Below are 14,526 nucleotides of genomic sequence, written 5' to 3' on the forward strand. Positions count from 1 at the left end.
CCTCCACCAAAGGGGTACATGAACATCCCCACTTCCACTTTTGCAGAATCACACAAGAGAGATGTGTTTGTTTATATAAGCATATATCTTTATCCGTGAAATATCGAAAAATTGCACAAATACCTTCTGCATCACTTAAAAATCTAGTGAGTCGAATTATTTTGATAATATCTCATATGTTAGTGAATAAATGATCAATCGGCAAAATTGTTAATAAGAAAACACAATTTGCAACAAATCATATTTCAGACCGACTAGTTTAGTTCAGACGTTATTTATGTTAACCGGACATTATCGATCTATGTATTTGTGTCATCCAGCTCGATCTTGCGGAGTTCGGTTCGAACTAGTCTAGCCGAAATGAAATATAATTCATAGAAAATTATGTTTTCTTTCTAAACATTTTTTCCACTGATAATTTTGATAACTGTTATATAAGATATCATCAAAATACTTCAGCTCGCTAGATTTCATTTGATGTTAGGGATGTTCGTGCAAATTTCATAAAAAGTTAATATCTAGAATGCCTATTTAATTTTCATAGAGCAAATGTTCGATATTTGACAAGGTGTTTAGTGCCAAAAAAAAAAAAAAAAAAAACCATTATCCCATTATCAATTATTTCAAAAGCAAGAAAAATTTATGAATACTCTTGGGAGTTATTTAAATTTTAATTTGCTATTATTATTTATGAGAATTTAGGAAATTTTAAATGAAATAAATTACACTAGAAACGGTGAATGTTGCAATGTAATAGAACATCTGAAATTGGATTTGTTTTCTGTTTTTTTGTGGGGGAGAGGGCATATAACCAAAGCTTCTTGCCACACACATTTTAAAAACAAATCTCAAAATTTATATTCAAATTTGTAGCAACCAAAAATCTACCAACCAAGCTACTCAAATGTTTTTGACTGAACATACATACAAAATTATAGAATTTAACAGAAAATAATGAGACTACTATGATATTCCAGAATGTATATTCCGTTGTCAACTGTACACCATCTTGATTCAAGATTCTTCAAAACCGCAGACTTCGGCTGATCATCATCCAAAGAAGTGAAGCTGCGGATGGCTTCTCGTTGTATACTACAATACTCTACACTCCCCGCTTAAGCATCGACTTCTGAAAGCGATATCAAAATAAAAATCACGAGGGATTAAGTAAAATTCTTTCCGAAAAGATTGACGAGTAAAAGACAACTCGTTCTGAATAAATCACAAGCCAAAATTTTGTTACCTTCATCAACCTTGATCTCTATAAGTTCTTCAATGGGCTGGCGACAAATCGGGCACTTGTCTGATTGGAGTCTCAACTCTTTGGCGCACTCACTGCACATACACTGGAAAGCCAAAACAAAGCGAGGTTTTAACGTAAACGCAGAGAATTCATAATTTGCAGAGAACGGCTAGAAACCCCTTCCGGCCAATATTATACAAAGTATCTAACTGTAAAAACTGTAATTTTTTTGCCTTGAAGCTCAAAGGAATCCTGACACTAAGTAGTTCACAGAAGAAAGCCCCCATCGAACCAAGATTACCAATGTTAATGTTTTAATGCCATAATAATGGATCAATTGATGATCAAACGTTGCCACTTTTTTGTCTGCTAAGAAAGCAATCACTTAAAAGTCAAAAACCTCAGATGCCACCAATCAGAATACAGAAAGACCATAATATGGAAACTCAGAATTCAGAAAGACCATAATATGGAAACTAAGGTGTTGACGTATAGAAGAACATATTGACTGGGAAAACTAAACTATATCAATTGGTTAATTTCATTGTTATTCGCTAAAGACGGATCTATGATTCGGTCATTCTTTACTCCTGTAACAGATCCTGTTTTTCTTCTTTCTACCAAATTCTGGCAAGCATACAATATAATATTTAGAAGATAATATCCATTCTTCGTTGATGTGGGAAAAAATCATGTGGGGAAGAGCAGAAGATGGAGAGTAGAACAACAAGGTATTGTACCCCTCCAAGAAAGTGGTATCATAAGTTGTTGTCGACCTTCAAGGCAATAAAAGGAAGGGACTTTTATGACTTGGGGAATTAATGTTCATGTTCCATGTAACATAATCAAAATACTCCAATTAATTTTTCCCCAAAAATAATGCACGTTCAAATAAATATTTGGACAAGCTTTTTTCATCTTTTTTTTACTTACAAAAGGTAAACTGAACAAAACAAAAAATATAGAAAGCAACTGATGTTGCTGGTGACAAACAACGGTTGGATGTTAGCTTAACTTCATAAACAGAAACTAACATCAAGTGATTCAGTTAGTTTAGACTGGAGAAGTTGATTTGTTAGCACTGTCATAAATCCCCATTCTTAGTCTCATTTGCCTCCAATCCCTATATCAATTCTCTCCATGAGTGTTGAGAAATAAATTTTAAAAATAAAAAATTGGATGCACTGCGGTTGTCGCTTTTCATTCATCAATTCTCTCTGTGCGCATTGAGAAATAAGAATTAAAAACATAAACTACTGGATGCACTACGGTTGTCGCTTTTCATCAGATCGGTGATTCAGCCAAACAAGAAAAGTTTGGACTTTAAAGTTGCTGCAACAGCACTTTTTCATCGTCATGGCAACACCAAAAAAAAATTCTTAGCATTCTAAATCAAAGTTCAATTCTATAAAAATAATATCGAGTCGTTAAGTTAGTTCAGCTTGGCCTGGTAACTTCTAACCCCAGTAGTTCAGCAAGTTCAACTACAATCTATATAAAGTTCGGTTCAAGGAAATATGAGCAAAAGGGCTTCAACTTTTTCGTGGAGGTATTATATTTTAGCTGGAAATCAAATGTCGTTTAAGTTTCTGGAGGTATTTTTCCAAGGAAATTGTTTCCTGGAGGTATTGTATTTTAGCTGGAAATCAAATGTCGTTTAATTTAATACCTCCAGCTAAAATACAATACCTCTAGGAAACACTCTCCGAATTCACAATTTTTTTATCCTATTTTATCCTATTAAAACCTTCATTAAAATGAGAAATTGCTTTATAAAATTTTCATTTTCAAATACTTTCTTGATTTGTGTGAAAACACACAAACCTAAATGAGTGAGACGGAGGGAGTAGTATTTTTCCAGATTGACCAAGTTTTTCAAAAATATATATTTACTAGAAAAAATACATCATTCTCATCCAGTAAAAACTTATGTAGGATTCTATCAATCATTAGGGATTGTTCTTAACCTCATTGAAAATGGATTCTACAATTTTCACTTAAAAATCAGTTTTTTGTGTTTCTTAACCTCAAATTTTACTTTTGTTTCTACTCAGTTTAAATCAAATCAAGAAGTTGGCCCCATGTGATTCTGATTCTTCAGAACTCAAAAATGATTATGGTATTTTGATAAATAAATGCATTTTTTTGACACTCTAACCCTTTATTTTGTCTAATCCAAAATTACCTTTTACATTAATTTAGGATTCACAATAAGCTATCAAACCCCATCTTTTGTAAACATTCCAATAAGGATAATTTTGGCATTTTATCAAAAACTAGTATTAAAATTACTAATTTACCAAACACTCTATTTCGAAAAAAATGTCAGTTTTTAACTTTGATTTTCAAACACCACTGCTTCTGATTTTTTTTTTCCACTATTCACAATTTATAAATTTAATTAGTTATCAAAAAACATAATCTTTTGCAAACTCTCCCCAAGATTCTATTTGATTTGTTTTCTTATAAAATTAGGCATCTCAACCTACACAAATGCTTGTATCTATCATCATTTGTATGTCGACAACAGACCAAGAATGTACTCTATCTCCAGTTTCCACATTATCATAATAGCATCCTTTATCTATCAACAAATATAATGGACAAGGTTCGGGTTGTTACCAGATGTCTACAGGGCAAGACGGCCGTGTTTTTGACCTCAGTCATGCAAATGACACATTCTTTTCCCAAGTCCATGCCACTGATAGTTGTTTCATCTGAATTGTTAATTCCAAAAATCTCACGCAATTCGTAACGAACACCATCAATCCATAGAATTTGCTTCATCACTTTCACTTGGAATTTCCCATCATTCTTCTTTTCTAGGACAGCCTGAGAGATTTGTGCATGTGGAGACGCATTTATCACTTCTAGATTTGAATGTTCACCCTCAAGCGAGATCGATACACATGACTCTGCTAATATAACAAGAGGATAAACATCCTCCCCTGGAGAAGGTGTAGACAGGTCATCAGTATCGAAGAAGCCTAGGTCCACACCTGTTCCTGGTGTCTGGCTAAATTTTTGGCCCAGTCCTTTCCCGAAGGGGATTTTAACAGGCTTGATCTCGGGATACACGGGAGTGAACGAACAGTTGGGGCCTTCCTTGCCAAAATAGAAGACAGTGATGCTGCATTAGAAGAGCAAGGATACTGAGTAAAAGAAAAAATCTTGCAAGCACCAAATCATAGAGAAGATAATTTGTAGAGCCCAAAATCAGTATATGTAAAACCCATGCATTTATTTAAATTGCTAAATTATATATTTAATTTTAACATGATTTTTACGATGCATGATTTATGATCTTTGCATTATTTTAAATTATTACATGTTCATTTGATGCACGTTAAAATGTTTTCTTGAGTTTATGTTTCATGCGAATATTCGATGCAGCATCGGGAAAAGAGACCGGTGATGATTTAGATGATTTACGATTAAAAATTGTGGTATTTTATTTCAAGTCAAGAAATTAGTATTTTAAATGATTTATGAAATTTTAAGCATTTTAAAGCCTAATTTTATTTATTAAGTGATTTTAAGATTTTAAACTTTTTAAATACTAAGTTGATTATCGAGAGATTTTAATCTACTAATTGACACTCAATTATTGTTTTATTTAAAATTTTGTTTGGGGTTAAATAATTAGATTATTACTATCTTATCATTAATTATTTAATTAAGCAATTTTTAGGGTAGCACCTAGGCGCCTGATAGGCGCTGCAGCGCTACTCCTCAGCACCTAGGCGCTGGTTCATGGGCTTTCGAGCTTCAAGTTTAGGTACTATTGCTTCATTTGGGTATTAATACGTCGTTATGTCCAAGCTTGATGAGAGTTAGACTAGTTGTTACGAGTCTTGAATGGGAATCTTTGAGTCACGATTTAAACGGGGTTCGGGTTTTCCATTGTTTGGGAAATGTTCATAATTCACATCAGGATTTGGTTCGGGGTTCGATGTCATGGTTTAGTATGATGTTTAACATGGTCAAGTCCCGAGTGGTCTAAAATTCATAAGTTTTTTATTTACTTCGGTGGTGAGTTTGATTGGTATGATTTAAGTTATGAAATTTGAGTTGCTTGAAATACATGTGTTAGCATGTGCAGCAGTAACCCAAGCGAGATCCAACAAATCTCTCAACGCTATGTAAGTATGTTCGATGTGCAAAAGAAAATATTTTATGTTTTTAAGGTATGGTAATTGTCTTGTGACCAAAGATGAACGGGTTTGGAAGCCGGAGAACGTGTTCGAGGACCTCTCCACCCCGGTAAAGTATGACCGGGTTTTGATCAGGATTGGAAAGCGGTAAAGTATGACCAGTGATCAATCCACCCGGTAAAGTATGACCGGTGATCTTATGTGGTAGTGGACATCCCTGTCAGGCCAGTACTGTGGTTTAGTCCGATCATGCGCATTATGTTATGAGTCACTTGCTTTGAAACATATCTGTACGCAAAATGATGATGATATGAATGTTTAAGTGTGTATGATGCAAGTACGTTTATGAAATGTTGGCACGTCTATGTTTATGCAAGTATGTCAAAATTTAAGTATGTATGAGCTACTTTAAAATGCATGTGATTGTATTATACTTGCTATTTCCTAGTTTATACATGTTGAGTCTTTAGACTCACTAGACTTGATCGATGCAGGTGAGACGAGTATGAGAAGGCGAGAGGTGGGGACCAGTGAGTTGGCTCGGCCAGTGCAGAGGCCTAACCTGAGGACCGCATAGTTTTCAAGGATTTTATGCATGTTATTTCGTTTACTCTGATTTCTTTTTCAGGAATTATTTCATGTTGTTTAATCAAGTACTTTTGCAAGCTCGTTTACATTTTGTCAAATATTTTATTTGTACTGTATTTTGAAAGATGACTACTTATTTAATAAAAAAATTTATTTTTTCCACAAATTTTAAGTGTGTTTAAAAGTTACGGTAGTTCCAAATGCCAAAAATCATCACTAGATCCAATATTTATTCAACTTCTTATTAAGGCCACAAGCAAACCGAAAGGCATTTCAACATTGATAGGCGACAACAGCAGACATATGATAAAATGTCTCATCGAGTGATACAAAATCAGCAAAAACAGAAAACAGGAACAACATAATAACATAAGAGCAGAAATACCTTCCATCAACCAAAGCATCAAATGTGAAGGTAACCAAATGGCAATCTTCGTTCTGAACATCCAATTGAAGCTTTATGGTGTCCTTATGGACATTCACATCATTCTTAATCTTTTTGGCACTTTGATGATCAACGTAAGGAACAGGAGGATGTGAGGGTGGCGCCGGCCGCGGAAGACAGGCCGGTGATTGGCCCCACCCGCTGATCTGAGGTATATAATAGGGACGGTAGTTCGAGTGCTGACCAGTGGGTCTGGGGTAGTAATTTGAGAAGTTGTAACTGTAGTTGTTGTAACTAAATGGGGGGATGGGAGGTGGCGGAGGAGAGGGAGGAGGGTAGGGATGTTGCTCCGGTGGTGGTGGGAATGTAGTAGGACGCGGCGCGTTGGCCGCAAAAGCATAGCTTGGTGGTTGGATAGATTGAGCTGGTCGCGTTGGATAGATAGAATTGTGGAGTGATGCGGACTGCGGTGGTGGTAGTGGTTGTGGAGTTGAAAGGTTGGTGGTGGAGGTGGTGGTGGTAGGAGAAGAAGGTTCTGATGAAGAGGAGGGCGGAGGGGGTGGTTGGTGGTGGTGGCGATGCCTTTTACTCCAGGTTATGCCCATATTCGGCGGCGGTGGCCCCCGGTGGTCGACGGTGACGGTGACGGTGGATGAGGGAAACTTCTATGCTCAGTGATTCAGAGAGACGAGTCAAAAAGTTGGGAGGAAATCTCGCTTTGACAAAATTACAATACAAGGTTAGAGAGAGGAGCTTTCCTTTGAAAAATATAGCTGGAAAGCGTCTTTTGAATTTTTATAATATTGATTTCGTCTCATTTTTTTAAAACTGTTTATATGAATAATAATTAATATTTAAAATTAGTTAATATATTAAAATTATTGATATAATATAATGAATATTTTAAAATTTTAAATATTATTATAAAAATATATTTAATTTGAGATAACACTCAAACTAGGATAACAATTTCTTGTCATTAAATTAAATTTTTTTTAATCTTAATCGAATGGAACCGCTACAATTAAAAATAATATAAAAATATTTAAAAGATCATATATCATATTTCAAATAAAAATCAGTAAATAAATAATTTTCAAAAAATCACTTTTTTGTCATTATTAAATGAATAAATTTTATTAAAATTTTTAATTATTTTTGAAAACATATTAAAAAAATATTTATATTAAAGTTTTAATAATAATAATAATAATTGCAAATAGTCAATATATCAAAAATTTATGATTATACTCTTTTAAAAAGTTAGAAAACATAATATTATATAAAAAAATAATATTTTATATGATAGAGAGTAGTGATAATTAAATATATATAAGTAATACAAAACTCAAAATTATAACCGAAATTAAGTAAAATGATATAATCAATGCAAACATTTTAATGTAATTTATATTTTTAAGAGAGTCAAATTTAAATTTAAATTTGAATTTAAAAAATTATTAAAATACTTCAAATTAAATTATGTATTTATTTTATATTTGTTTTCAAATATTTAATGCAGAAGTTGAATGTATTGATATTTGTTAAGTATTTTTTATAACATACTATTTTTTGCAAGAATTTCCAAATATGGAAAAATTTATGTTTTTATATATACTAATATTTAACTCGTGTGATGTATGAGATGATATTATTGAAAATTAATTATTATAAAAATGAATATATATTTAAATTCAAATAAACAAATATAATTATAAATCATATAATTAAGAAACAAAATTTTATTTCACAAAATCTAAAAAATTTCTTTAAATATAACTTTTGTCATTGATTTTCCGACTTATATCACTATCATATATAAAAATATTTAGATCCTTAGGATACGTAACTCTAGATACAACGATATACAATTGATCATAACTAAAAACATATTTTTTTCAAAAGAAGTCCTGCATGAAATAAATATTGGACCTGATTTTTGTGGTTTGTCGTTGCGTATGATATAATCAAATGAAGTTGTCTTCGTTTGAATTTGAAAGAAAGTTTTGATTCAGAAGGGGTTAATGATATTCTTGGAATAATCATTTTACGACCTGCATTACTTTAAGTCAGAATCAACCCTTCCAAAACATGATTTCAAAGCCTCGTCAAAATCAACCTAGTGTCATTGCGTAATCCAAATAATGATCTATGTCCCGCAACAACATAACCGGAGTTTCTACTTTCAAGTCTAACTCATGATTCGGTAGTCCAGAACATCTTATTGCATTTAAAATTTTGGGATAAGCACATCATGAAATAGACACGTCATATCAAAACTTAGATACAATTTTCTCTCGGAATGATTTATGGAAATCATTTATTTTTTTGTAGATTGAACGATATCAAGAGTCGGGGGCCAATATAGCTCTTCGTTGCAAATATGTTGCATCGGTGACAATATTGCCAAACAACGGATATGTGATCTCAAAAATTTGTTGCAATATGATCAATGTAATATTTGTTCATCCAAATTTTCGCATAACCATCATTTGTTTATCCAAATTTTTCATCCCATAATTCAACAATCCAATTCGAAAATTGCTTCATTTCAGCACTTTCTTCACCAGAATCCAAATTCTTCAATCGCGTGTTTTTTGTCAATCGAAGTACTTGGCAATATTTCCAAAGGTGCAATGAATTAATAGTGACAAGAACAATATCATGTCTATTATCGTTTGAAATAGCATGCAATATTTGTCGAAAATCACTGCCAAAAACAATTATTTTGCCTCCGAAGGGAAGAAGAAGGCTTGAATGATTGACAAATCTCATTATACCTTTCATGTTTTTGTTCAAAGCTTCAAAACAAAATTTATTTGTCATTGGAACTTCATACCAAATGATAAGCTTAGATTTTACTATAAGTTTTGCAAGAGGACTCTCTTATTTGATATTACATAATGATTCATAGTTAGGATTAAATGACATTGCAATGCCAGAATAAGTTGTTCTTCCACCATGGAGGATAAGAGATGCTATGTCATTGGATATCACGTTCAAAACAAATTCTCTCTTTGTTCTGAAGCATGCATACATAGTTTTCTTTACAATATTTTTCCAGTACCTCCATATCCATATACAAAGAAAATCTCTCTCGAATTTGAATCAACAACAATTATAATTATATCATACACTTGACATTGCTCATGGTTCAAATTACTGAAGAGATTATGATGTTCTTTCGACATATATCTTCTATCAAGCCGTAACTCATCTCGTGTTAAGCTATTTTGCGAATATTGAAGATATTGATCACTCGAAAAAAACATTGGTTGAAATCCACATAAACTATTTCCACAACTTTGCAATAGTTTCACAATTTCCACCAACACACGACTTTTAATCTCATCCTCATTCAATTCCAACTGTAAATAATTTTTTTTAGAATATATAAATATATATAGATTGCAAAAATTTAAACATAGAAGGCAATAATATATTTTTGCATACCTGGATGGTGCAACATGTTATATTGTTTGTATAAAATATTATCTGATAAATTCGTCCAAAATGAATCTCAAACTATTTCATGTCGATTGATACTATATGATGATAATAGGATAACAAATAAAACTCTCATGGGCAGTGTTGAAGCCAAATAACTTGTCTCAATAATACCATCGACATACTCTTTGTCGTCATTTAACGACCCTAATACATAGAAAGAATCACGAAACGAAGGGTATTGAACATCATTAACAAAATATATATCATCATAGCACGTTGCACCACGAACTACATTGAGGAGAGATCTCAGATATTAAATATCACCACAATCCGGAGGAACATAACAAAATGCGTCCAATTGAAAAATTTTTGTTTTCTAAGAACAAATTCTTGTGTATCTCGCTTTCAAACAAATTTCCTTGGTAATTCAACATATGTTAATTCTCTCGGCTTTAGATATTTCTTATTAGCTTCCATCCAAGCAAGAAACATGCTCTGATTAACACTAGGCCGATCAAGAATAGTATCGATTTAATCCATATCAGAGAAAATAAAATTTTATTCATTCAGAAGATGAAAGCTCAAACGCTCAATGGGTGGGTCTCTGTATTGGATCTCAAATCCAAAAATTTTCTATGCAACCTTTCACAAGGAAATGTATCTGCGGTCATAGTACATATTGACTTCATCAACATTTTCCCCCAAAACTCTCATTATCTGAGCTCTGATAAAATGATGTAGTCACACGATCATGTCTTTATTTATATACTTGAACAAATATATGTTTGCTCGAAATTGGTTACACCATTCGACATTCATATGTGATCTGTACCAAATCAAAGAATAACAATTGTGAGGAACAACGAACCTGTTAACCATATTAACATCATTATTGAGAATTTTTCGTGAATTATCTCTGCGTCTATAATCTAGGTATCAAATGATATGTGTGGCTTTAAGTATTTTATTGTGTCGTTTTGAATCGCATTCATGCATGTTTCATTTAGGTTGCCTCTATATTTAGTTTTTTTTTTTAATATGTCATGTGTAATATTTGTTTTTCATGTGTTTGATTTGAATTGTAAGCAATGTGATCAAGAAATGTCGATTTCATAGGCCAAAGTAGAGTCAGGCATGCTGAGGCGCGTGAAATTGACCGCCCTAGCATGCACAAGAAGAAAAACATAGTTGATCTACGATCCAGGCGCACAGGGCGGGCTATTTCGGCCGCCCCATCGCACACGAGAAATGTGAAAAAGAAGAATTTGGGCAAAAGGTGAGCTGGGTTAGACAATTTCAGACTCCCGAACGTGATCAGGAAAGAAAAAAATATTCTATTGATTTGTTTCCAACTTTCTTGATGGCCACCTACTTGGAAAATCCATAGTACACAGTTTTAAAGAGAATGTCAGCACTTTGGAGAGTTTTATCAGCAAGAGTGAGCCGCCGCATGCGAGGAAAAGAAACCGGAGTCGAGGAAACTTGAAGAATTCAATATTTTAATTATTTTTTGAATATTTTATTATGACGTCTAGTAGCTAAATCTTTTATTTGTTAGGATTTAAGGGGATTCTACCCCGAAACTTTTTTATATATAATTAAACAATCGACTTTTGTAGTATGCTTGATTGTGTTATTATTTTTCTCTTGATTATCTAGCTATTTTTGATAATATATTATTTTGTGAATGAGTCGAAGAATAGTTTTCAATATGAACAAGTAACACAATCCGTGGATTTACAATTTACATTGACATATGAAATTGAATACACGTTGATACTTATAGTCCAATAGGTCGAAACCTAAGGGGTTTTACCAATCATGTATGCAACTAACCTTTGATAAATATTTAAAGACATCTAATTATTTCGTCGTGTCGAGACAATTTAGCATATCTTGAGAGAGAATCTTAATAATTAGAGGATCATGTCAAAAGCTGGAACAAAAGTCGAAATCGATTAAATGAATTAGTAAAAGGTAGGTGAACCTAGATTCTCAACAAATATTGTTTCTAATTGATTTTTAAAATTAATTTTAAATTGTCTATCTTTATTTACTCCTTGCAATACATCTTGCCTTGAATTTATTAGATAGCATACCATTCAAATTTTCATTACTATTTACTAAAGATTATTTCTTGAAAATAACAATCGTGTGATACTCTTTGTGGGATGATATTTGTACTCTGTACACTATATTATAATTTGAATTGTGCACTTGCAATTTATTCAGGCATAAAATATTAAATTTTATTTGGGGATTTACAATGCAAGAAAAGTTCGACCACGTTTTTGACATCATTGTCGGGGATCGAAATCAGGTCACCCGTGTGACAAGCGGGAATACTCTTTATTATATGTATTTTATTGTGTCATTTTGACATACATTCATGCATCTATATTAAGTTTTTTTTATATGTCATGCATAATATTTGTTTTCCATGTGTTTGGGTTGAATTGTAGGCAATGCGATTAAGAAAGGTGGATTTCATAGGTCAAAGTTGAGCCAGGCACGCTAGTGTGGGTGAAATTGACATCCTAGTGCGCACAAGAAGAAGAATATAGGATTGATATGCGAGTCAGGCGTGCTGGGGCGGGAAATTCCAGCCGCCCTAGCGAACACGAGAAATGAGAAAAAGAAGAATTTGCGCAAAGGGTGCGCTAGGACATGCAATTTTAGTCGCCTCAGCGCGATCAGGAAGGTTCTTTTTAACTTTCTTGATGACCACCAACTTAAAGCCCTAGTACACGATTTTAAAGAGATTGTCAGAACTTTGGAGAGTTTTATCAGCTAGAGAAAATCACCGCACGTGAGAAAAAGGAACCTGAGTCGAGGAAACTTGAAGAATTCGAGATTTTCGTGTAGCAAATCTTCAGTTCTTCATCTATTATAGTATTTTTAGTTTGAAACTTTATTTTAGTTATTGTTTGAACATAATTTATATGTTATCATCGTATATTACCAAATTGTAACATAGCTATACTATTTTTGACAACAATAAAACGATCAATTGAATCTCCTCGATCTAACAATGATAAAATAACTCAAATAATTTCACAATTCACTAACAAAAATAAAATAATCCAACTTATTTCCAAAAATGACTAAAATTTAATTTATGTGCTAAAAATTCAAATTAACAATTTAATTATCAAGACTTAATTCCAAAATTCTCAATATTTCACCAAAGCACAAATTATTTTTAATAATTCAGCATTTCGTAATTAAATATAATATTTGATTATAATTATCGAATAATCTCCCAAATAATTTATTTTCCAACTTTTCAAATTGAACTATTTATTTAACTAATTATCGCTCCAACATAATCTTAAAAAAACTCTAATGACAACACATAAACGATAATCCTCAATATGTGAACAAACTAGTTCAATATACAAATATCGGGTCGAATGTTTATACCTCAAAGCTGATCAACACTTGAACCTACGACATAAATCCAATATATAAGTCAATATAACGAATTAATATTGACAAAACGAATTTAAATCGGATCATTTAAAAGAGTATGTCTCTTATGAGACGGTCTCACAAATTTTATCTGTGAGACTGGTCAACCCAACTGATATTCATAATAAACAGTAATACTCTTTACCTTAAAAAATAATATTTTAAAATATTATTATCACAAAATACGATAATTGAGACCATCTCACACAATTTTTTGCCAATTTAAAATCTCGAATTCAGCATCCCCTACTAAATTGAACCAAAATATGGAATTTCGAGCTTGTTATTACCGAGAACCGTTGCTAGATTGAACGTAGGTGGTCTCGAGGTGGTGATTCACATGAAAAATCATCGGAGTTCACTGGGAACTCGCTAACGGTGGTTGAAACTTCTCCGTAATCTCCAAGAATCGAGCCAAAATCTCACCTAAAAACCGGACAAGAACTAGCGCATTGTTGGGCTGTCGAGCTCAGATCTGCACGTTCAGGGAAGGGAATGGAGCGCACGGTGTTGGGGAAGAAGGCACCGCACTCTTCGCTGCTAACTTCGGCAGCTGCGTGGCGCACGACGATTGCTGTACAGGGAAAGAAAAGCGACATAAAAGCGACATATCTTCTCCTCCTCCTTTTTTTCTTTTGTTTCCTTTCTTTGTAAATGTATGTGTGCGCATAAAATATCATGTAAATTGGTTATTAAATATATTAATTCATGTTTTTTTATCTCATTTTTATAATTAATTAGGACTCGTGTTATCTATACTTAGTATTTATATCGTTTAAATTTGACGATATTCTAAAATATATAATTTTAACACACTTCTAATTTATTTGACATAATTAATTATTTTAATTAATCAACTCAATAATTATTTTAATTATATCAAATTATCAGATAATTAATTCTTGGGCCTTAAAACAATTATTTTCAATTTTCTTCATAATAAATACTATAATATTTTTAGTTTATGTTATTGTATTTTCACCTATAATAAATATCTAAACAAGTTATCTTCTCCTATGCATGAGGTTATGTAATAATACAAAATTTTATGTTTGGATAAAATCATTATATTTTCATCCATCTCAGGTTATATTTATTTTTCAAAATTAAATCAATTACTCTACATCTTAAGGCGAAAAACAAAACAAGATTGTGCTAAATGTTGCTGAAGGAACTGTGACAGGAACCATCAGTTATGACTAAAGGTGGGCATAAAACCGAAAAAATCGAAAAAA

General features: G+C 32.5%; 1 protein-coding gene and 1 long non-coding RNA gene across 3 annotated transcripts; both read right to left on the reverse strand.

Moving 5' to 3' along the window:
• Nucleotides 1-808: 808 nt before the first annotated feature.
• On the reverse strand, nucleotides 809-7,120 carry LOC142518877 (putative E3 ubiquitin-protein ligase LUL4). Of its 2 annotated transcripts, XM_075621700.1 has the most exons (5): nucleotides 6,371-7,120; nucleotides 3,866-4,373; nucleotides 1,244-1,346; nucleotides 1,094-1,129; nucleotides 809-1,043 (listed from the first exon to the last, which is right to left on the reverse strand). In XM_075621700.1, exons 1-4 carry the CDS (start codon nucleotides 6,973-6,975, stop codon nucleotides 1,116-1,118), a joined length of 1,230 nt encoding a protein of 409 aa, XP_075477815.1. In that variant the 5' UTR covers nucleotides 6,976-7,120; the 3' UTR covers nucleotides 809-1,043; nucleotides 1,094-1,115. The 2 variants fall into 2 exon arrangements, with proteins under 2 accessions (XP_075477815.1, XP_075477814.1); XM_075621699.1 differs by having other exon boundaries at nucleotides 809-1,129; nucleotides 6,371-7,119.
• Nucleotides 7,121-13,075: 5,955 nt separating this feature from the next.
• Nucleotides 13,076-13,713, reverse strand: LOC142519334 (uncharacterized). Its single transcript, XR_012813755.1, has 2 exons — nucleotides 13,582-13,713; nucleotides 13,076-13,267 (listed from the first exon to the last, which is right to left on the reverse strand). It is a non-coding gene; the product is annotated as an uncharacterized LOC142519334 (long non-coding RNA).
• Between the last annotated feature and the right edge of the window lie 813 nt (nucleotides 13,714-14,526).

Source organism: Primulina tabacum, chromosome 11 (genome assembly GCF_025594145.1).
Source record: "Primulina tabacum isolate GXHZ01 chromosome 11, ASM2559414v2, whole genome shotgun sequence".
In the NCBI taxonomy this organism is placed as follows: Eukaryota; Viridiplantae; Streptophyta; class Magnoliopsida; order Lamiales; family Gesneriaceae; genus Primulina; species Primulina tabacum.